The sequence below is a fragment of the Rhincodon typus genome, chromosome 2 (assembly GCF_021869965.1).
Source record: "Rhincodon typus isolate 14 chromosome 2, sRhiTyp1.1, whole genome shotgun sequence".
Taxonomy (NCBI): domain Eukaryota; kingdom Metazoa; phylum Chordata; class Chondrichthyes; order Orectolobiformes; family Rhincodontidae; genus Rhincodon; species Rhincodon typus.
Window position 1 is genome coordinate 29,905,677 of NC_063333.1, and position 25,113 is coordinate 29,930,789.

Sequence of the window (25,113 nt, forward strand, 5' to 3'; positions counted from 1 at the left end):
TTTGGTTGTGCTACTAAAGATGTGTTGTCCCAGTCAAATTCATGTCCTCCTTTGTCTGTGTGTATTGAGGCCAGTGAGAATTGGTTGTGTCTCTTGGCGGCTAGTTGGTGTTTGTGTATCCTATTGTCTGTTTTCTTCCAGTTTGGCCTATATAATGTTTCGCACAGTCCTTGCATGGTATTTTGTATATTATGTTAGTTTTATTGGTTGTGGTCATGGGGTCTTTCACGTTTATCAGTAGCTGTCGCAGGGTGGTTGTTGGTTTGTGGGCTGCCCCAATACTTAGGGGTCTGAGTAGTCTTGTGGTCATCTCTAATATGTCCCTGACATATGGTGGGGTGATAGTGTGTCTGGCTATGTTGTGCCTTCTTGTTGTGGTCTGTCGCAGAGGTAATGGCAAATTGTGCTTTTTGGGTATCCATTCCTTTTAAAAACTCGGTAGAAGTGATCCTGTTCGGCTTTGCACAATTCCGAGTTGCTGCAGTGTGTTATGGCTCATTTGAATAATGACTTGATGCAGCTCCATTTATGGGTATTGGGGTGGTTGCTGGAGTAAATAAGTATTTGGTCTGTATGTGTGGTCTTTCTATACACCCTAGTCTGGAGTCCCCCTTGTTCTTACGTACCACCATTATGTCCAGGAAGAGTAGTCGGTTATTGTTTTCTTCTTCTTTTATGAATTTTATTCCATCGAGGGTGTTGTTTATGTGTCGATGAGTTTCTTCTAGTCTTGTGCATTTGATACTCATAAAGGTGTCATCTACATAGCAGACCCAGAGTTTGGGTTGGATAGTGGGGAGCGCTGTCTGTTCTAATTTTTGCAATACCGCTTCTGCAATCAGTCCTGATATTGGGGATCCCACTGGTGTTTCATTGATTTGTTTAAATATATGGCCATTGAAGGTGAAGTGAGTTGTGAGGCACAGATCCAGCAGTTTCAGGGTGCTGTCCTTGTCGATGCTGTTGGGATCATGGGGTGCCTGCCTCCCTGATTCATCCAGCAGTGGACTGAGAGAAACATTACACAGGCCAAACTGGAAGAAAACTGACAATAGGATACACAAACACCAAATAGCCGCCAAGAGACACGACAAATTCTCACTGGTCTCAATACACATGGACAAAGAAGGACACGAATTCGACTGGGACAACACATCCATAATAGCACAACCAAACAGAGACATGCCAGGGAATTCCTGGAGGCTGGCATTCCATCCAGAACTCCGTCAACAAACATATTGAACTGGACCCAATATACAAACCACTGATAAACAGAACCGGAAATAATGCCAACCACCCCAGCAATACGAAACATATAAATACGGAACAGGGTGTTATATTTCCAAGTCAGGATGATGAGCGGCTTGGAGGGGAACTTGCAGGTGGTGGTGTCAGGTTGTATATTCAGTTCCTACTTTAGATGGAACTTGGAAGGTCATGGTTTGGAAGGTGCTGTATAAGAATCCCACTTCCTCTAATCATTATTACAATAATGGTACCCAATGAGCAAACAAGGAATCAAAATTACTGCAAACACTTTGTATTATCCTGATATTTCTTGAGCCAGAACCTATTCTGGCTTTTTGCAAAGAACAGGGATTTATGTATCAAGATACATCAGCCTTGCAAAACGAAAGCTCTGGGGTGAAGACTTTGTTACACTGTCAAGTATAGAATAACAACACCACAATTTGTTCCAGAAATAGAAAACAAAGACAAGGTCAGGAAAAATTATTTTATTGTTCATGAGTGTAGCTATAATCATTCAACATAATATTACTTCTGCTATAAATTTTAATTTGTAAGGGTCATCTGTATTTCATGCAGAATTTCTTTCATGCAGAATTTCTATCATGCAATACCCTTTAGAAATAGTTTAAAGTCATGTGAAATACATGTCTACAATTTAAGTCCGTATCTTAAGAAAACTGCATTACAATGGTTGTTGCAGACACAGGGCACACTAGTAAAAATGTGTGATTTCATTGTAGGTCTTTGTACAATGAATATTCTTTTCATGAAGTCTTGATTCAGAGACTGGTTGAGGAATGATTCAGGATTCCCAATTTCAAAGCAGGCTCATCTCAGCTCAGCTCAGCTCATTGTCCTTGTACGCCAGACTTAACACCAATCTGCAACAAAATAATTGACAGCTTTTGTTACTGAATTGTAAAATATGCTTATTATACAGTGGTGAAAAGGGTCATTGACAGGGCTATCAAGGGGACTTGCTGAGCAATAACTTGCTCACCGATGATCAGTTTTAGATTTCTCCAGGCTCCCTGGATGCAAGGATGTAAAAAAAAAGCTGAATTCCAGAGGTGAGGTGAGAGTGACTGCTCTTGGTAAAGTGTGGTATCAAGGAGTCCTTCCAAAATTGAAGTTAGTGGGAATCAGGGAGCAAATTCTCCGCTTGTCAGAGTCATATCTGACACAAAGGAAACTGCTTGTGGTTATTGGAGGTCATATGATCATACCAACTGGGAGAAGGAGTAGGTTATTTAGACTCCTTCAGCTTGATCCTTCATTCGTTCTTTCATTCTGATTGTAAACTCAAATCCACGTTCCTGCATGCTCTTATAACCTTTCACCCGACCTCACTTTCTAACAACTTATCTACCTCTGCCTTAAAAATGTTCAAGGAATCCGATTCCACCACCTTTTCAGAAAGACAGTTTTACAAAGACACACAACCCTCTGGGAGCAAAAAGAGATCACCTATTTTCTGTTTTAAATTGGCAACCCCTGATTTTTAAACAATGACCTCTAGCTCTAGATTCTCCCATAAGAGGAGACATATTTTCACTGTTAAGACCCTTTAGGATCTTATTATTTCAAAGCGTGATGTTGGCTTGATTTGACTGAAGTATAGAAGATCCTGAAAGATAGATATGGAAATAATGTTTCCTGTTCTGGGTGTGTCTAGAACTAGGGGACACTCTTTTAAAATTAGCGGTCATTTTTTTAAAAACCAGAGATGAGGAAAATGCTTTCTCTCAGAGGATTGTGCAATGTTGGAACTCTTTGCCACAGAAGATAGTGGAGAAAGGGTTATTGAATAATTTTAAGGTAGAATTAGATAGATACTTGTTAGGCATGGCATGCAAAGGTAATCAAGGATGGATTGGAATGTGGAATTGGAAACACAAAGAGATCAGTCAGTATCTTATTAAATGGCCTACATTTCTAATTTATGTATTTGTACTTATTGTCCATTCCTGACTGCCCTTGAACTAAGTGGCTCGCGAGGTAATTTCAGAGGTCAGTTAAAAATCAAGCACATTGCTGTGGCTCTGAAGTCACATACAGGCCCAGTCATTTAAGGACAACAGATTTTGTTCAGATTTCTGAACCAGATGAGTTCTTACAACAGTTCACAATGCTTTCAGTGCCACCATTACCAGCACTATTTTCAACTCCAGACTTATCAATTAAACTTGAATTCCAGCAGCTGCTACAGTAAGAGTTGAACCCACTAATCTCACTTCCAATATTATCAAACCAAAAATGCTCATATACTCAACAGGTCTGGCAGCATCCACAGAAACAGGAAAGGAATTATGAATGGACCTCTTATATATTCAAGTTGATCTTCATCTGCACCTTCTCAGTAGCTGTGACACTATATTCTGCATTCTGTTCTATTCCTCTGATGTACTTACATAAGGTATGACTTGTCTGATTAGCACACAAAACAATACTTTTCACTGTATCTCGGTATATGCGACAATAATAAATCAATCAAAACTCAAATTTTAGGTTAGTGACCTTTCATTTAAAAAAAAGTACTGAAGCTATGGCCTATATGTTCCTCTGTTCAAATGTTATTCTGGCCTTTCCTTAAAATACACAATAGTTTCTATCTTAACTGTATCCTTTAGTAAAGTATTGCATACTCCATCCTTAAAATGTTACTGACCTCCTTTATGTCTTTAACTACATTTATAAGAACAATTAAGGAATTATATACTTGGACTTCACATTCTTCAGCACTTTTCTGTTCAGAATATATTCCCATTATTTGTTCTTCCTTCCAAAATGTAATACCTTAAATTTGAATGCATCAAATTGCATCAACTGCCTACCTTCCCATTCCATTAACCAGTCCATGTCCTTCTGAAATCTTTTATTGTTTTCTTGATTATCTGAAAATCTACTTTTTTGGTCTGATCAGTACACAGAGCAATGTTGTGTTCTGTGTCCAAGTTCAAATCATGCATATACATCAAAATCCATCCAACATTGACCCGCTAATTGCACTATTTCTTAGCCATTTTCCAATCCAGGCAATACGGATTAACCCTAATGCTTTATCTCCTGCTCATCAATAATTTTTTTACCCATGCTACACTAGTTCCACTTTACTATAAGCCAATTTTTTTGTAAAAAGCCTCTCTTGTTAGAGATGCTATCAAATTAATTCTTAAAGTCTATATCTGCAGCTGCAGTACCTAATTCACCTGCAGGCCCTCTTGAACATGTGTTGCAATTTTAACAATCCTGAAAAAGTGTACAGAAAAGGCAAATTAAGTGGCTTCCTTTTGAAGATTAAGTGCTGGAACAGACCTAATGGGTTGAAAGGCCTCTTCCCATGCAGTGATTACTATTATTCTAATATGGTGCTTTCATATCAAGTTATTCTTGAAGTAACAAGTATTACACTTTGTATACTTTTTATGGGCCTCATGCAGAAGATCCCAATCACTTGATCTCAGCTACTAAACTACATCTTTATGCAGACCCTGAGAATTGGCACTGTAAATTTGATTTGATTTATTATTGTCACATGCAGCAAGATACAGTGAAAAGTGTTGTTTTGCATGCTACATAACTCTAAGTTAGAACTTATATGAAATTATCCATTAACTTTATAGAAATGCCTTAATGGCCAATTTTACATATCTGCATTCAGGGAACATGAAATTTTTGGAATGAACACAGAAGGAAAATAGCATAGAGAACTATTTAGCCAAATCTCTACCCTTTTGTATTACTCAGGTCTTTTGTTGGAATTTCTATCTCATTTTTGGGTCATTGGGTTGGCATCCATTGGAAGAAGAATGAAGCACTGGGCAATACAGCCAAACACGGCAGCTAACGGGTCCAAAGAAGATCCTTAAAGATAAGATCCTCTAGATCTCTGGATCTAGGGGAGACTTTCGAATTGCCTCAAAGCTGATGGCCATTTAAACTCACAACTTCTCTGCTGCCGGTACTAAGGCCTCAAACTCTGTGATAAATGATTGAATCTATTTCCTTTATAAATGCAGAAGAAATCATTCCAGTTATGGGAGGAGAGTAGAGGAACATTCTGATCTGATTCTTATTTTCCTATACTACCTACACTGACAGTAGCATAAAGTACATTAATGTTCCATGCTGCAGCACCTCAGTTTAACAAGGACAAATAAAATGTCACCAAAAATGCATGAGGAATTTGGGAAATTTTAATTGATATTTTGGAGGCTCTGTTTTGAGACAGCAAGACTTATTTTCTTGGGCAGTGTTGCCTGCAAGCATTACATAATTAAAGTTGCCATAAATTAGTTCAAATCAGTTCTGACTTCACCTAAAGTCTAGACAACAAAATGATTGAAAACTCTGAAGGCACGAGTCTCTGCCCGTAAATATCACATCATCACTCACTCTTAACAATGGATAATGACCATAACGCCCCAGGTCTTTTTGCTATATGAAGTAGCACAGTCATTTCTCCATGTGTCCATCATTTGATTAAAGAAAAGGTCCCATCCACTCATTTATCATTTGTGCAGAGAACAAAGAACTGCACATTGGAGACTCAGACACCAAATCAACACTTCATACTTATACAATCAGCTTCCAGTTAATTAAATGAATAATTCAGAGAAAGGCAAAGATATTAAGTCAGGCTTTGGAATTAGTGTGGCGAGCACACTGGATAACCTATCATCCAGATCTTCAGTTACTCTTGCACTTCAGTAAAACTTTAAGCCAAAATGAGGTTTACAGGAAAAGCATGACGTCTTTAAAATGTGACAGTCTTCTTTTGTAAATGTACCACACAGTTATCCTTTATGTTAAAAGTTCATGCATTTGCTAATATGGTCATAAATGCCACCCAGTATCAATCTCAGACATAAATGTTTCAATATCCGCTCATAAAATTTGTCCATTAAGGGTATCAGCAATAAATTAGACTCAGGCTTAAAATGAACCCTGAAGAACAAATTGGTAAATTGCGCCCCCTTTAAATGTTATACATTTTTCTTTCAAAAATGCAACCATAATTACAGATGTCTGTTTGGCAACTATCCAGCTTCTAAATCACCCTATTTTTAAATGTACTCCCTGAGGCTGTATGTTTTTTCAATCTCAAAAGCCTATTCCTTTGAAGCCTTCATTTCTCTCATACGGAAACTGCCTTGGGACTGAACTCCTCCTATCCACTTGAAAAGATGCCCTGCAGCAATACTGCTGAATATAAAATATAGAGAGAATAAATCGCAAAGACAGAACCCTTCACTTTGTCTGAAGATTCACACGGTACACCTTCTGCTCCCTCAACCACATTCCCACCAAACCTCTAGTCACCTGACTTCCCTTCCTTGCTGTTGTGTCAGCTGACATCATTAGTGTTCCCTTTCCTCAGGGTACATCAAATCTCCTGTCATCACACTGGTGCTCAAAATTCCACTCTTCTTTTTATCCATGTGAATGACCTTTTCATTTCCAACCTCCCTTTCTTTCCTCAAGTCTTTGAACAAATTAAAATCCATGCCCACTTTTCCTAGCAGCCTGCTTTAATTCCTCAGTAACAAACCAGGGAGTTAGGATTGGTCAGGGTGGGGGTCAACGTCTTTAATACATTGATAGGGTCGTCTTCAGTAACACTATCAAACTTCTCTCTTACACTTCAAAACAAAGAGATATTTACTATCAATTGCTTATCACCTTTAAGGGTGGCACGGTGGCTCAGTGGTTAGCACTGTTGCCTCACAGTGCCAGAGGTGCGGATTCGATTCTGCCCTCAGGTGATTGTCTGTGTGGAGTTTGCACGTTCTCTCTGTATTGGTGTCTATCCTCTGGGTACTCTAGTTTCCTCCCACAGTCCAAAGATGTGCAGGTTAGATGGATTGGCCGTGCTAAATTGCCCATAGTATTCAGAGATGTGAAGGCTAAGTAGATTAGCCATGGGAAATACAGGGATACGGTGGGTCTGGGTGGGATGTTCTTTAGACGTTTGGTGTGGACTTGATGGGCTGAATGGCCTGCTTCCAAACTATAGAGATTCTATGATTTAAGTCTCCATGCTGCTTATGCAATTACTTTGTTTCTGCGGGGAAATGGAAAGTTGGAAACTGAACAGTGTGCTAACATAGATAGGCAAACAGGAGGCTGGAAGAACACAGCAGGCCAGGCAGCATCTGGAGGAAAGGAGCAGTCAATGTTTCGGGTATTACCCTTCTTCAGGGCTGCTCTGGACAATTCCACAAACTCTGACCGGGATTCTGCCAATGAAGGGACTGCTTCAACTTCCCTGCAACTTCCAGCTCCACTCCGGACTCCGCCCACTCTCCAATCAACATATGGACTCCTATCCCCAGGGGTCATTCCTGGGTCCTGCTGCCCACCTACAGCTAGCCAGCACACCTCTCCCTCCTCATCTGTGCACCCCCACAATACAACCTACCCCTCCAACCCTCCTTCCTCCTGTCTACCTCATCTCTCCCACAACCCTGCCCCCAGCCCACAACCCTCCCACAACTACACCCACCTCACCACACCGCATCCAACCCTCACCCATCACATTCTATCACCTTTACCCCCTTCCCTCCTTCAGCTTCCATGAGACACCCCAAATCCCCACCCCGAACCTTGCCGCATATTCACCATACCCCCGACCTTGAAATCTCTGAGGTCGGACGGTCTGTCCTCAGTAAAGGGCTCACGTTCGTGCCCCTCCGCCCCCACCTCAACGAGCTCCACACCCCACCACGACGTGGAACTCTTCTTCTGCCGCCTCTGCCTCCATCCCTTCTTCTTCAATAAAGATTCCCAGCCACCCTTCGGGGATCCCTTCTCCCACCTCCAAACATCCTCCTCCTTTTGGGCACCCCCTGCCGGCCTATTATCTGCCCCGGACCTCTTCACTGCTAACTGCCAACGTGACGTCGACCATTTCAATTTCTCCAGCCCCCTAACCCACTCCAACCTCTCCCCTTCCGAACATGCAGCGCTCCACTCTCTCTACACCAATCCCCGTTTCACTATCAAACCTGCTGACAAAGGTGGGTCGGTCGTAGTCTGGAGGATAGACCTCTATGTTGCACAGGCCTAACGCTAACTCTCCGGCACCACGTCCTACCTTCCCCTTGACCACGACCCCACCGTGGCCCATCAAGCCACCATCTCCCACACCGTCCATGATCTCATCGTTTCTGGCAACCTTCCCTCCACCATTTCCAGCCTTATAGACCCCCAATCCTGCACTATCCAATTCTACCTGCTCCCCAAGATCCACAGGCCCAATTACCCCAGCCAACCCATCAACTCCGCATGCTCCTGCCCCACGAAACTCATCTCTTCCTACCTGGACTCCATTCTCTCCCCCTTGGTCCAGGCACTCCCCACATACATCTGGGACACAAACCACACACTCCACCTCTTTGGAAACTTCCAGTTTTCTGGCCCCCCAGTGCTTCATCTCTACTATAGACATGCAATCCCTATACACGTCCCTACCTGGAAAGGATGGCCTACAGGCCCTCAGCTTTTAACTCTTCAACAGACCCACTAGTTGCCCCCCCACCCCACGCCCAACCTACCAACACCCTCCTCCGCCTCACCGAACTAGTCCTCACCCTCAATACCTTTCCCTTCAATTCTTCCCACTTTCTCCAAATCCAGGGGGTTGCCATGGGCACTCACATGGGCCCCAGCTATACCTGCCTGTTAGTCGGTTATGTTGAACAGTCCCTCTTGAGTACGTACACCAGTACTTCTCCCCAACTCTTCCGCCATTACATTGATGGCTGCATCGGTACTGCATCCTGCACCCAGGCTGAACTGGAGCAGTGCATCGACTTGGCTAACAACTTCCACCCCGCCCTCACATTCACTTGGTGGGGGGATCTATGTCTGACACCTCCCTCCCCTGTCATGACCTCTCCGTTTCCATTCCTGGCGACAGTTGCGGACCGACATTTACTATCAACGCACAGACTCCCATTGCTACCTAGAGTACACCTCCTCCCATCCTGTATCCTTTAAAAACACCATCCCATTTTCCCAATTCCTCCGTCTCCGTCGCATTTGCTCTGACGAGGATACATTCCACTTCCAAGCATCCTGGATGTCCACCTTTTTCAAACAACTCTCTTTTCCCCCCTGTCATCCAGACAGCCCTCCTCCACTCCCCGCTCCACAGCTCTTAACCACATCCTCCTCCAAACATAAAAAAGATAGGGTCCCACCTTGTCCTCACTTTCCACCCCACCAGCCTCTGCAAAGCAGCTTTGAAGAAGGGTAATATCCAAAACGCTGACTTCTCCTTTCCTCCCAATGCTGCCTGGCTTGCTGTGCTCTTCCAGCCTCCTGTTTGTCTACCTTGGATTCCAGCATCTATAGTTTGTCTTTGTCTCTAACCAAGTGCGCTAACATGTCCTTGACAACACCACCTATTGTCATTTACGTGTAAAAGGGTGAGTTGAGATGGAGAGTATAGGGACAGAGAGCCATAGAATAGGGTGGAGGATCTGATGATATAATGTTGTGTCTGGTGGCATGGGAGTACATGAGGGATGGTGTTGAGGGGATGTTAGGAATGTGAACATGGAACGCTGTTCTATGCTTTATTGCAACACAATGCTGGAGACTTGAAACTAGCATTTACCCAGCCTGCCTCTGCATTTGTTCCTAGCTTTCCCAACACAAATTCCCAGAGAACCTGGCCAGCTCGCAGTTTCTCCCAGGCCAGATTTGCAGAGCTGGGAAATGTCCCGATTCTGCACTCCGGACCCAAGAATGCAAGTCAGGCCTGATAAACACACTGAACCTGTTAAATAGGATCCAAAACTAAAGGCATTTTTGAGGGTGTTCCAGCTGGAATGGTGATCGGATATCAGTCATTCTCCACTGTGTGACAAATTGATTAGCTATTAACCTATTGTGTAAACCACAAAATGGTCAACATTCTGCCATGTGACAGAAACTGGCTCGATCAAAAATACCTTCATCATAAAGGACAGGCCAGTGGCTCAGTGTGGGATGCGAAGACCAGAGAGAAGTCCTCCCTCCCAGAAAATAGAAGGACCCTGCCCAAAAACTCCACCATACACAGAGAAGTGGAGGCTGAACTATTTTATCCAAAAGATTATAGCTTTCACCACAGGTGCTCAACCAACTTCAACTGGAAATGCCTGAAACTTGCTGTTTGGTGGGAAACATTAGAAATGCATCAGTACAACTGCCAATCTTCACTTTTCTTCAGGGAATCAAAACGAGAATTCTTAGGCCTGCATCTCGAAGCACTAAAGTAGAAACATCATCTCTCAGTCTCTTCTAAAGGTACATGTTTTTCTGTTGGAATCATCTTTTCTTGTGAACAAGGACTGGGTGTTTACTGCATTTACATTCTGGCTGTTGTGAAAATAAATAATTATTCTTTCCTTTGACATAGACTTACAAGAAAGCCTGTTTTGTGTCTTCTTAAAGGTTGCAGCAATTAAGGGTTAAACACTCCTTCAGAAGTCTTAAGCTCTATTGTCAAATCTCAAAGGCAAATAGCTTTTGTAGAACAGATGCTCCTTAATATCTATGGATCTAGTTAGAGGCTTACATCTGTGATCCTGGGGACCTCAGAAAGAGGTCAAGATGGATCACTGACTCTGGCTGTAGATAGAAACATTTATCATTCATGGAATCTGGGCATCACTGGCCAGGTCAGTATTTATTGCCCATCCCTAACTGCCCAGAGGGTCAACCACCTTGCTATGGGTCTGGTCTCTCATGTAGGTCAGATTGGGTCAGGATGATAGATATCTTCCCTAAAGGATATTAGTGAACCAGATAGGTTTTTCTGACAATCGACAATGGTTTCATGATCATCATTAGACTCTTAATTCCAGGTAATTGTTGAATTCAAATTCCATCATCAGCCATTAAATGCTGCTGAACCCAAGTCCCTAGAACATTACCAGGTGATAATACCACTAGGCTATGCACATCAGTCTTATCTTTTGTGTTGAGTGCTGGACACCTCATCTTTAAATATGAGGATATTTGTAGAGACTCCACCTCTGTTAGTTATTTAATTAAGCACCCCATTCGTGACTGGATGCTGCAGGACTGCAGAGCTGAGATCTCATGCTGTTTCCAGTGTTCAGCAAGTCAATAGTTCTGTGCTGTAGCTTCACCTGGTTAACACCTCAGGATATGCCTCATGTTAATTCTGCATGTTAAAGTAGGAAAGATAGTATTGACTTTTTGCTTTGTTGACTCGTGATAGTAACATTTCGCGTGGTCATTTAAAGTAATTGAATCTTGTGGCATTATTCTCTCAGTAACTACCTCAAATTTCATGTATTGAACAACAAAGTTGGTTCTCCCTCACTGGAATGTAACAGAATTTGACGGGTCTCATCCAGGGGCTGTAACAAATTTTGGGGGAGGGTCTCCTCTGATGTCATAAAAATAACATCAGACAAAGTTAAGACAAGCCCTCAACAGCTTGAGAGATCGAATTTGGGCATGAAGCAAACTGTTGAAGAATTGGTTCACACAACATTCCTGCAAAGATCTGTAAAGCTGATGGTCATGAACCCTTGCTCAATCTGTCAGACCTTTATACATAGGGTTGCTTTAGAATTCATTGCACACTTTGCAAATATCTTCCTCATTATCTTCCTCATGAGATCACTATTAGTATGGAAGAACAGCACGGAATCCATTGTGCCAGTACAGACTCCCAAAAATTGTACGTGGGTCTTTGACAGCAGAGACCTCTGTAAGGGGGCATATGGTCTAGTCTACATTGCTGTTGTTATCACCAAATTTGTACACTGGAGTTACCCCTCTCCAGTTGCTGGAACACCTCCACTGGCAGCATATCCTCAGGAATTTCAAAGTCAAATGGCAGAACAGGTGAACAAACTCTAACGTTCTGACAGTAACCAATTCCCTCCAGCATTGCTGATCATGTGAAAACAGCTCCCCCTGCACTGGCCACTGCTAGCACATGCCAAATATCTGGCTTCCGAAGTAGATCACCGTTTAAAGGTGACACTCGATCTCAAGGAGGACACAGGAAATGTTTGAAGAACATTCTGAAGGCCTCATCGAAAAGGGATAAACTGATGTTTGTGCATGAATGGGACGTTCTGGTCACTGTGGCAGCTCCTCATCCAACAAGTCACAAGACTGTCAGAAACTGTCTGTATAAACTCTGATACAGTGAAGTGGTGAAAGTGGAAGAAGAGCGTAGAGCTCTCCCGTGAGAAACACACCCAAACCCCACCAACTTCCTCACGGTAACTAGCGTAATTACTGCCCAAGGAGAGATGGCTTGTTGAGTCACCTGGGTGGACCCAAACCATACCTGACATACATCATCCTCATCTTGAGGGATCCTGTTTGATCAGTTGTTCGCTTTAAATCTGAGATAGATAGATGTTTGTGAAGAAAACGTATTAAGGCATCTGAGTGAAAGACAGGTATATGGAATAAGGCCACAGATCAGGCATGATTTCATTAAAGGGCAGAACAAGCTCAAGGGGCTGAATGGCCTACTCCTGCTCCTATGACTGATCATGTTGATTATGTAACAATCTTGTGGCACAGTGCTATGTTCCAACATTTGGGCCAGAATATCTGGGTTCAAATCCCATGCATCCTGGAGGTGTGCCATGACATGCCCAAATATACTGCTTAAAAATAAACAGAATGAATATGGTGAACAGATCCATTACAGAAGGATAATATTGGTCCTTTAAATACATGGGGCCCTTACTATGTGGGATTTCAGAATTGGCATGTCCTTCCACTGACGTGTCGTACTGCTGACCTTGCTGTAATTCATTTAAAACCTCATTAAGATCCTGTGTAGAATGGGAGTCCTCAGCTGGTGGGGGTGTTAGGATATCGGTAGCAGCTATAATGAGAAGTGTGCTGGAATTAAGAGGAGCAGAGCACATGGAGGGAGATGAGAACTGAGAGCTCGTTATAGACGAAACAGAACGCCAGATTGTGCGCTTTGAGATCTCAACAGCCAGCCTCGGAGACAGTAGGAGAAAGGTTGCCAAAGGCAGGAGCAGCCAGAGGGAACCGATAAAAAGAGACAGTGTGAGGGGACATGAAAACTTCACTGAGTCTAATCTTCACACTTTACTCAAAGATGCGCAACCAAGGTAGAAAGGCTGATGGGTAATCATGAGTGGAAAGGACCTTATCAGCACAGCCGTGATATTGAAGGAGCTGGTCAGGGCACTGAGTTCAATGATCTGATGAAGGCAGTCAAAGTAAGAGATCAGTTAGGGTTCTTTTTCTTTCTTGAGCAGCACTAGGACAAATCTCTATCATTCTCTTTTGTTTCTGGGAGTACTAGTCTCCCTTAGAGACACTAAGCATCAATAAAGGGCAGGCCTTTGAACTGTTGCGGAGGTGGTCAGGTCTAGCTATGGGGAAAGGTGCAATTCAATCCTCAGTGCAGGTAGATAACCACAGAGAAATGATACAGCACAGAGGGAGGCCATTTGGCCCATCTTGTCCATGCCAACCCAAAAACACCCAAATGACCCTTCTAAACCCATCTTCCTGCACACAGCCAACAGCCCTGTAGCCTATAGCACGTAAGGTGCAGATTCAGGTACTTTTTTAAGAAGTTTAGATTCTCTGCATCCACCACCAACTCAGGCAGCAAATTCCACTTACCTACCACCCTTCACACAAAAAGGCTTTTCCTCGTGTCTCCTCTAATCCTTCTACCACTTAGCTTGAACTGATGACCCCTGTTACAGGTTACTGTTCCAGATGCCCACACCCAAGCACTCATCACGAATAGTCCTGCAACTTTAAACTCAATTTCACCTGGAAAGAAGATTATTCAAGGAAGATTCTGAGGGCACTTGACACAGCAGATGTTGATATGTTTAGACAAGTGGGGGAATCTTGAATGAGGACGAATGGAGAATAGTTACAGATTAATAGAAAAAGGGAAGATTCATTTAAATCTGAAGTGTGAGGGAATTTCTTCACCCAGAATGTAGCAAATGAGAGGAATTCTCTACCCCAGAAGTTTCGGAAGTTGGATCACTGAAAGCATTTAAAGAAGAGATGGATAAATTTTTGGAATAATGATGATTTGAGATCTTTGAGGAGCTGGCACGAGAAAAGAATTGATGCCTGGGACAAATCAGCCATGGTCTTATAGGTTCATACAATTTAGAAGACAACAAACTGCTCTCAATATGCATTAGTCCTATTTTCTTGCACGAGGTCTATAGCCTTGAATGTTATGACACTTCAAGTGCTCATCCAAATATGTTTTAAAGGTTGTGAGGTTTCCTGTCTCTACTACCCTCCCAGGCAGTCCATTCCAGACCCTCCCAGCCACCACACCCACCCCCCAACCCCCCAACACCGTCTGGGTGAAAATTGAATCAGAGATAGTAGGAACTGCAGAAGCTGGAGAATCTGAGACAACAAGGTGCAGGGCTGGATGAACACAGCAGGCCAAGCAGCATCATAGGAGCAGAGAGGCTGACGTTTTGGGCCTAGACCCTTCATCAGAAAAGGGGGAGGGGAAGGGGGTTTTGAAATAAATAGGGAGAGAGTAGGAGGCGGATAGAAGAGGGATAGAGGAGAGGATAGGTGGAGAGGAAACAAACAGGTCGAAGAGGCGGGGATGGAGCCAGTAAAGGTGAGTGTAGGTAGGGAGTTAGGAAGGGGATAGGTCAGTCCAGGGAGGACGGACAGGTCAAGGGGGCGGGATGAGGTTGGTCGGTAGGAGATGGAGGTGCGGCTTGAGGTGGGAGGAGGGGATAGGTGGGAGGAAGAACAGGTTAGGGAGGCAGGGACGAGCTGGACTGGTTTTGGGATGCGGTAAGGGGAGGGGAGATTTTGAAACTTGTGAAATCCACATTGATACCATTGGGCTGCAGGGTTCCCAAGCGGAATATGAGTTGATGTTCCTGCAACCTTCGGGTGGCATCGTTGTGGCACTGCAGGAGGCCCAGGATGGACATGTCGTCTGAGGAATGGGAGGGGGAGTTGAAATGGATCGCGACTGGGAGGTGCAGTTGTTTGTTGCGAACCGAGCGTAGGTGTTCTGCAAAGCGGTCCCCGAGTCTCTGCTTGGTTTCCCCGATGTAGAGGAAGCCACACCGGGTACAGCGGATGCAGTATACCACATTGGCAGATAAGGTTATCCTCAAATTCCGAGTAAACTGCCTGCCTTTCACCCCTGTTCTCATTTCTTGTGTTTTTACAACAATTAGGTTCTTGCACTGAGAGCAGTGCAGGAAATTAAAGGTATGAATCCATACCCCCTCCCCCCACTTTTAAGATTAGATCAGTGTAGAAGTTCCTGGCTGCCTATATCAATGGACCATATAAAGGAGCCTAAGAAATGAAAGCAGCCATTTGGCACCTCTTTTCTGTTCCACAATCAATAAGGTCATGATTAAATTTCTAAATTTATTTTCCTGGCTGATTCCATATCCTTAGATTCCAATAGAATCCAGAAATCCAGCAATCTCAGTCTTGAATATAACTAATGACTCACAATTCATATTTAGAGAATTCCAAAGATTCACAGCCTCTGATGAAGACTTTTCCCTTCATCTCACTTCTAAATGCTCAGCCTCTTATCCAGAAATTATGACCCCTCATTCCTGACTGTCCAGTCAGCAGAAATAACCTCTCAGCATTGACCTTGTCAAATCCCTTAAAGATTTTACACGCTCACTGAGATCATCACTCATTGTTTTAAGGTCCAAACAATACATTTGACTTGGTTTGATTTATTATTGTCATGTGTACCCAGGTACAGTGAAATGTTTTGTTTTGCATGGGGTAAGGGCAGATCATACAAAGTGCATAGGGCTAATAGAACAGAGCCAAAAATACAATGTTATGGCTGCAGAGAAGGTGCACATAGAACAAGATCAACATTAAATTTAAGATTGGAGAGGTCCGATCAGAAGTTTAATAACAGTAGCTCAGCGCTGTTCTTGAATCCATTCGTACCTGTATTCAAACTTTTGTATCTTCCGCCCAACAGAAGAGTTTGGAAGAGAGAATAACCGGGGTGGGAGGGGTCTTTGATTATGTTGATTGCTTTCCCAAGGCAGCGGGAAGTATCGATGGAATCAGCGATGGAAGGCTGGTTTGCGTGAGGGACTGGGCTGTGTCCACAATACTCTACAGTTTCTCACTGTCTTGGGAAGAGCAGTTGCCATTCTACACTGTGATGCAGCCAAATAGAATGCTTTCTATAGTGCATCCATTAAAATTGGTAAGAGTCCATGTGGGCTTGTCAAATTACCTTAGCCTCCTGAGGAAGTAGAGATGTTGTTGTGCTGTCTTGTCCGTTGCGTCGACGTGGGTGGACCAGGACAGATTGTTGGTGATCATCACTTCCCAGGAACTTGATGCTCTCGACCATCTCCACATCAGCACCATTGATACAGACAGGGGCGTGCCCTCCACTCTGCTTCCTGAAGTCAACGACCAGCTCCTTTTGTTTTGTTGATGTTCATGGAGAGATTACAAGGTGCAGGGCTGGACGAACACAGCAGGCCAAGCAGCATCATAGGAGCAGAAAGGCTGACGTTTCGGGCCTAGACCCATGGAGAGATTGTTGTTTTTACATTAAGCACTCAATCTCTTTCCTGTATTCTGTCTCGTCATTGTTTGAAATCCGTCCTACAACAGTAGTGACCTCAGCAAACTTGTAAATGGAGTTAGGGCAGAATTTGGACACACAGTCATAACTGTATAACAAGTACAGTAGGGGGCTAAGTATGCAGCCTTGTGGGGCACCTGTGTTGAGGATTATGGTGGAGGAGATGTTGTCACCTATTCTTACTGATTGCAGTTTTGTGGGTCAGGAAGTCAAGGATCCAGTTACAGAGCGGGGAGCTAAGACCTAGGTCTCAGAGTTTAAAGACGAGTTTCTTTAGAATTTTGTTGTTTTAAGGCAGAACTGTAGTCAATAAGTAGGAAAACTAAAAGAACTGTGGATGTTGTAAATCAGAAACAAAAACAGAAATTGCTGGAAAAGCTCAGCAGGTCTGGTAGCATTTGTGAAGAGACATCAGAGTTAATGTTTCGGGTCCGGTGACCCTTCCTTAGAATTGATGGCAGCTAGGAAAATGTCAGTTTATAAACACAAGATAGGGTGGGGGGAAGGGTCAGGAGTAAATGATAGTTGGGGGTGGAGCCCAAAGAGAGAGAAGAGTAGTTGGACAGACAAAGGAGTGGATAACGATCAGGCTAGGAGAGAGAATAGCTGTTAATGGAGACTGTTAGTGGCTAACAATAGGTAGTGTGTAATGGCAGGCTATGTGATAACAAGGCCTGATATGTGGGGGAGGGGGGCTCGGATGTGGGAGGGTTCAAGCCCTAAAATTTTTGAACCGATATTGAGTCCGGAGCCCTTTCAGGCATCAAGGCCCACAAGATGTAACAACTCAGATACCCGTGGCTTTCTCGAACCTTCCTCCCTGCCCCTTCCCTCTGACTCCATCCCCTCACCCAACCCTATCTCCTGTCGGGTATTCACCATCCCTCCTAACCTTCTGCTTTCCAATGCTGAATGTTCCATACTCAACAAAGGTCTCAGCTTTATCCCTTTGCTTCCCCACATTAATGAATTTCAGGCCTGACATGATGTCGAACTCTTCTGTGGTCTTTGCCTCCGTGCCCATTTCTTTGGGCAAGAGTCTTCTCTCGTCCCACAGACCCTTTCGCCCAGCTCCAACATTCTCCCTCCACCTGGACCCCTCCCTTTGGCCTTTTCCCTGCACTCGATCTGTCAATGTGACATTGGTTGCCTCAGTTTCTCTGTCCCCCCTCACTCAATTCAACCTCTCTCTCTCCAAACTGACTGCACTCTGTGCACTCAGATCTAATCCTGACTTTGTCATTAAGCCTGCCGATAAGAGTGGTGCTGTTGTAGGCTGGCGTACTGACCTCTACATTGCAGATGCTGAGCGCCAACTCTCAGATACCTCTTCCTATCTCCCCTGGACCATGACCCCACCATGTCATACCAGGCCATTGTATCAACTACAGTAACTGACCTCATTTCATCTGATGATCTCCCCCCAACTGCCTCTAAGCTGATAGTCCCCCAGCCCCACACGGCTCGCTTCTACCTCCTTCCAAAAATCCACAAATAGGACTGCCCGGCCACACCCATTGTTTCAGCCTGTTCCTGCCCCACAGAATTCATCTCTTCCTACCTTGATTCAGTCTTTTCTCTCCTGGTCCAGTCCCCGCCCATTTACATCTGTGATTCCTCTGATGCTTTACACCAGTTTTGGAATTTCCAGTTTGCAGTCTCCAGCTGCCTCCTCTTTACCATGGACGTGCAATCCCTTTACACATCCATCCCCTGCCAGGATGGTCTTAGGGCTCTCTGCTTCTTCCTGGAGCAAAGGCCCCAACCATCCCCACCCACCACTACCCTCCTCCGCTTGGCTGAGCTCGTCCTCATCCTCAACAGCTTCTCTTTCAACTTCTCTCATTTTCTTCAGGTCAGAGAGGTGGCCATTTGTACCCGCATGGGCCCTAATTATGCCTGTCTCTTCATGGAGTACGTGGAACATTCCTTGTTCCAATCCTATTTCAGCCCCCACCCACAACTGTTTCTCCAATACATCGATGATATCATCGGTACTGCTTCACTCTCTCATCTGGATTGGGAAAAGTTCATTGATTTTGCTTCCAATTTCCACCCTGCCCTCACTTTCACCTGATCAATCGCTGACTCCTTCCTTCCCTTCCTCACCATTTCTGCAAATTTCTGGGAATAGACTGGCCACTAATATCTACTATAACACCAACTCCCACAGCTACCTGGACTATACATCCTTGCACCCTGCTTCCTGCGAAAGACTCCATTCCATTCTCCCAGTTCCTCTGTCTCCATCGCATATGTTCCAATGAGGCCAACTTTGACAAGGGAGCCTCCAAAACGTCCACCTTCTTCCTCAATTGAGGATTCCCTAGCACTGTTGTCAACATGGCCCTCAACCAGATCCCATCCATCTCCCAAGCTTCCACCCTCACCCCCTCTCTTCCCTTCCGCAACAGTGATAGGGTTCCCTTTTCTTTACCTACCATCCCACCAGCATCCACGTGCAGAAGATCATCAGCCACCATTTCCGCCACCTCCAGCAAGATGCCTTCACCGGACACATATTCCCCTCCCCTCACTTGTCCACCTTCCGCAGGGACCATTCCCTCCTGGACACCCTGGTTCACTCTTCCTTCACTCCCAACACCCCTCCCACAGCCCCACAGCACCTTCCTCTGTATCTGGCAAAGGTGTAACACCTGCCCATTTACCTCCTCCCTCCTCCGTATCCAAGGGCCCAAATATACCTTCCAGGTGAAGCAGCACTTTACCTGCACTTCCCAGAATCTAGTCTACTGCATTCACTGCTCACAATGTGGTCTCTACAATGGGGAAATGAAGAGTACACTGGGTGACTGCTTCACAGAACATCTACGTTCTGCTCGCAAAAAAGACCCTGAGCTACCTGTCGCCTGCCACTTTAACGCACCACCCTGTTCCCTGGCCAACATCTCTGTCTCTGGCTTGCTGCAGTGTTCCAGCAAAGCTCAACACAAGCTGGAAGAACAAGGCATGGTGGCTCAGTGGTTAGCACTGTTGTCTCACAGCACCAGGGACCCGGATTCGATTCCCCCTAGGGCGACTGTCTGTGTGGAGTTTGCACATTTTCCCCGTGTCTGCATGGGTTTCTTTCAGGTGCTCTGGTTTCCTCGCACAGTCCAAAGATGTGCAGGTTAGGTAAATTGGCCATGCTAAATTGCCCATAGTGTTCAGGGATGTGTAGATTAGGTGGGTTACAGGGGGATGGGTCTGGGTGGGTGCTCTGAGGCTCGGTGTGGACTTGTTGGGCCGAAGGGCCTGTTTCCACACTGTAGGGATTCTATTAAAAAAACCTCATTTTCCACTTGGGGACCCTGCAGCCCTCCGGTCTCAATGTCGAGTTCAATCATTTTAGGGCCTAAACTCTCCCATGTCGGAGCGCCCTCTCCCACACACCAGGTTTTGCTATCACACAGCCTGCCATTACACACCACCTGTTGTTAGTGACTAACAGTCTTCACTAACAGTTATTCACTCTCCTAGCTGGATTGTTATCTACTCCTTTGTCAATCCGACTGTTCTTCCGTCTCATTGGGCTCTGTCCCCACCTATTGTTTATTCCTTCCGCCTCCCCCCATCCTATCTTCTGCGTAAAAGCTAACATTTTCCTAGCTACCATCAGTTTGAGGAAGTGTCACCAGAGCTGAAACGTTAATTCTGATTTCTCTTCACAGCTGCTGCCAGATCTGCCGAGCTTTTCCAGCAAATTCTGTTTTTGTTGTCAATAAGTAGGAACCTGACATCGGTATCGTTATCCAGATAGTCCAGGGATGAGCATATGGCCAGGGAGACGGCATCTGCTGTGGACCTGTTGTGCTGAGTAGTCGAATTGCAAAGGATCAAGGCAATTTGATAGGTTGGAGTTGATGTGAGCTATGACTAACCTCCTGATAATTATGGAGGTCAGAGCCACCAGGCATCAGTCACTGAGGCACACTGCAGGATTTTTCTTTGGCACTGGCGTCATCGTGGTCTTCTTGAAGCAGATGGGGACTTCAGATTGCAGTAAGGAGAGATTAAATATAGGCTTATTGTTTTCAATCTTTCCACATTGGGTAAGACTATCATCACAGGAATCTACCTATTGAACCACAGGCAAAAACCAAATAAAGAGATTCCACTTCATCATTGTCTAGTTGGTGTGTGATTAGAGGTAATGGATCATGAACATCAATGCCCAGTGTCCTGGCAGCACTTGTGACACATCCTGCACCACTCCACCACGCCAGCTCCCTTTAAGACACCACGGCAAACTGAAGGCTGGTCTCTGGGTAACACCGGCTTTCCACTGAACCTATGGCTGACAGCTCTGGTGCACAACCCACACCCACATGCACTGAAAGCAACAGTGAGGCTCAGTGGTTAGCACTGCTGTCTCACAGCGCCAGGAACCTGGGTTCGATTCCACCCTCAGGTGACTGTCTGTGTGGAGTTTGCACATCCTCCCTGTGCCTGTGTGGGTTTCCTTTGGTTGTTCTGGTTTACTCCCAGTTTAAAGATATGCAGTTTAGGTAGAGTGGCCATGTTAAATTGCCTACAGTGTTTCTGGGATAACAAGGTGTAGAGCTGGATGAACACAGCAGGCCAAGCAGCATCAGAGCAACAGGGAGGCTGACGTTTTGGGCCTAGACCCTTCTTCAGAAAATTAGTGTTCCTGGGATGTGTAGTTGGGCTAGCCATGGGAAATGCAGGGTTCCAAGGATAGGGTAGAGGGGTGGTGTGGTATTAATGGGCCAAATAGCCTGCTTCCACTCCAGTTGCCCAGTCACCAACAGCCCCACATTTTACCTTTGCTCTGTCACTTACCATCAGAAAATTAGCTAGGCCAGAAATATTGGCCACACAGAGGAAGGAATGTTTAGTGGCATGGGTTTAAATTGAAGCCATGCCACATTATATAGAAAAGTCAACTAATCACACTTGTTCATTGCCTTAGTGCATGTTTCCTGTGTGCCTGTGCCTACCAACAGTGAATGTCAAAATCATTTAAAAATGTTGGCATCATGAAGTTGGCATGCAGCTTGTATTCCATGTAATGAGCATGGTTAAACATACAGCATAATTTCATTGGAACTTTCCAGGCAAGCTATTGTGCTTAGCCCCCATTTAGCTCCCTTTGTTATCAATAAAATTTTCCAATAATGCCATCAGTTAAGTCAAACCTATAATCAGAGTGACATGTGTAAACTCTTGACAATCTGATATACCAAGTCCAGTCTGTTAGCCGCTATTTTTATACTTCTAAGTCATAGTTCTGTTTGAATTTTGAGAGGATGCAGGAGCAGCGAAGCTTGGAATTCTCACTGGTGGATGAATTGCAAGTCAGAACACCAGAAACTGTTTGTATTTTTGTCTTGAGATACATGAACATTGTTGGAACCACTCATTTCAACTTTGTATGTGCCCTCTGAATGTCTCCACTATGTGTCTTCTGCCATACAATCACCTCAAGAGTGCTTCACCTCACCCCTTGAAAAGTAACATTTATTAAAGAGCATAAAAGTGAACTTAGTTCCGGGAACTTTCTTTTGTTCCTTGTATGCCTCTGTCTATTTTTATTTTCACCCTATGATCTGTATGTCCTTGCTTACTGTGATCTGCTTGTACTGCTCATAAACAAAACTTTTCACTGTTCTTAGGTCCACTTGACAATAAATCAACAAATCAAATCAAAAACAATATGATTCAGCCAAACCAAGTCTTTGAATTTTGTAGATTCAGAATAAAGGCTTTCCCCTTGGTTCACGATAAAAGACTCACCTTGGGTTTTGGCAACACGAACTTCTGGGACATTCTGGTCATTAGTAAGATACGAAAAGCAGAAGTAGCCGATGTCTGGGTCCATGAACATGCAACGTGATTGCGGCAACTCATCTGGTTGATCCAGCAGAGTTACTTCAAACCCACACTGATCGCAGGTTTCTTTCTTAGGTCCTTTGTTGAAGGCTTTACACAGGACACAATCACTGTAAAAGTGTGAGGATGCAGATTGGATTAAAATCAGCACAAACATAAAGGGCAACTTTCTACCTTTGCACTCCTGCTGAGGAAGTCGCTCGCTAGGACCATGAAATCAGGCATGATCTCTTCACTATCAAAGCACAGTCTTTAGAGTTGTCAGGAGCATATGATTCAGATATACTTCAGCATGTTAAAATGACACGTATGAATTTGATGTTAAATCAATCACATAGATTTTTTCAGGTGAGTTTTCAGGCACAGGTTATTAATATTTATCACAGACATGGACCTAATGAAACATGGACTCTAATTCCAAAGAATTATCCAACACAGTTAACTAGTTCACTTTTGAGGGACTCAAACAACTATATTTGTCAGAGAAATAACTAAGACATCACACAGTTTATGATTGACAGAATACTCACTTAAGGCCCATACAGACACCAGAACAAGTTGGACAGAGCTCACACGTTGGGCCCATGAACCTGTCGGCGCATTTGCACCGACCACATTCACATATTCCTCTGTTATTACATATCTGTCCATTTGTTGATTTACATGAATGCACATCTAATGGACAATCACAAGCGCTGCCTGTAAATGTGGGTAAGCACTCACATTTTCCACAATGACAAATGCCATTTCCTGCAACAAGAAGTCAAAAAGGTTAGAATCATACAAGCCTTACACTGCAGATAGAGGTCATTCAGCCCATCAAGTCTGCTCCAACCCTCCACCCAGACTTACAGCAGCCCCCACCCCAATCCCCATAACCCACATTTACCATGGCTAATCCACCTAAACTGTGCATCTTTGGACTGAGGGAGGAAACTGGAGCACTCAATGGAAACCCATTCAGAAATGGGGAGAATGTGCAAACTCCACAGATAGTCACCCAAGGTTGGAATCAAACCCAGGTTCCTGTCACTATGGGGCAGCAATTGCTTTATTCATTCACGAGATGAGGGTGTCGCTGGCTAGGAAGCATTTATTGCCCATCCCTAATTTCCTAGAGGGCAGTTAAGAGTCAACCACATTGCTGTGGGTCTGGAGTCACATATAGGCCAGACTGGGTGAGGATGGTAGTTTCCTTCCCTAAAGGACGTTAGTGAACCAGATGGGTTTTTCCAACAATTGACAATGGACTCACAGTCATCATTAGATTATTAATTCCAGATACTTATTGAATTCAAATTCCACCATCTGCCGTGGCGAGATTCAAACCCGGGTCCCCCGAACATTATCTGGGTCTCTGGATTAACACTCCAATGATATTACCACCAGGCCATCACCTCCCCAATCCACTGTGCCACTGTGCCTCCTATGAGCCCATCCATCAGCACTGTTTCATTAAGATACTCTCCAAACGTTATATCTAGCTGGAATGTTTTTAAATACCTCCTGCAGTAATTGCAGTTTTGGATGGTAAGATTGATTCATACTGGCTTTGCAATGCAAGCACAATAACACCATAGTGTGTGAAATGACCAAAGGGTACCAAATGCACCAAATGGGCTGTCATGTAAAAATTGCTTTTGAAGTAAGTTTCACCAATCAGAAAGTCTGTCAGTGCTTCCTCTGCATACTTCAAACTTTGTAAAGGTTGTTTTGGCATTTAAAAAGCTGACAAAATAAACATATAACAAAAAATACAGTTTGTGGGAAGCTAATAGAATGTTGTAATCCCTCAACTCATGGTCTCATGACCGATAAAGCAAATTGCCACGACTAAAAGTAGGGTGCGAGTGTTTATAGAACATAGAACATAGAACATAGAACATTACAGCGCAGTACAGGCCCTTCGGCCCTTGATGTTCTGCCAACCTGTGAAACCAATCTGAAGCCCATCTAACCTAAACTATTCCATTATCATCAATATGTTTATCCAATGACCATTTAAATGCCCTTAAAGTTGGCGAGTCTACTACTTTTGCAGGCAGGGCATTCCACGCCCTTACTACTCTCTGAGTAAAGAACCTACCTCTGACATCTGTCCTATATCTATCACCTTCAATTTAAAGCTATGTCCCCTCGTGCTAGCCACCACTATCCGAGGAAAAAGGCTCCCAATGTCCACCCTATCTAATCCTCTGATCATCTTGTATGTCTCTATTAAGTCACCTCTTAACCTTCTTCTCTCTAACAAAAACAGCCTCAAGTCCCTCAGCCTTTCTTCATAAGACCTTCCCTCCATACCAGGCAACATCCTGGTAAATCTCCTCTGCACCCTTTCCAATGCTTCCACATCCTTCCTATAATGCGGTGACCAGAAC

The 25,113-nt window shown here is 44.2% G+C and overlaps 1 protein-coding gene across 2 annotated transcripts in view; it reads right to left on the reverse strand.

Moving 5' to 3' along the window:
* Nucleotides 1-1,721: 1,721 nt before the first annotated feature.
* Nucleotides 1,722-25,113, reverse strand: part of LOC109935770 (integrin beta-1-like) — an 84,419-nt gene continuing 61,027 nt past the window's right edge. For both annotated transcript variants that reach the window (XM_048616166.1, XM_048616172.1), the window contains 3 exons: nt 23,266-23,485; nt 22,640-22,845; nt 1,722-2,132 (listed from right to left, as the gene is read on the reverse strand). In XM_048616166.1, coding sequence (XP_048472123.1) covers nt 2,122-2,132; nt 22,640-22,845; nt 23,266-23,485 — 437 coding nt within the window. In that variant the 3' untranslated portion in view covers nt 1,722-2,121. The remainder of the gene's footprint in view (nt 2,133-22,639; nt 22,846-23,265; nt 23,486-25,113) is intronic.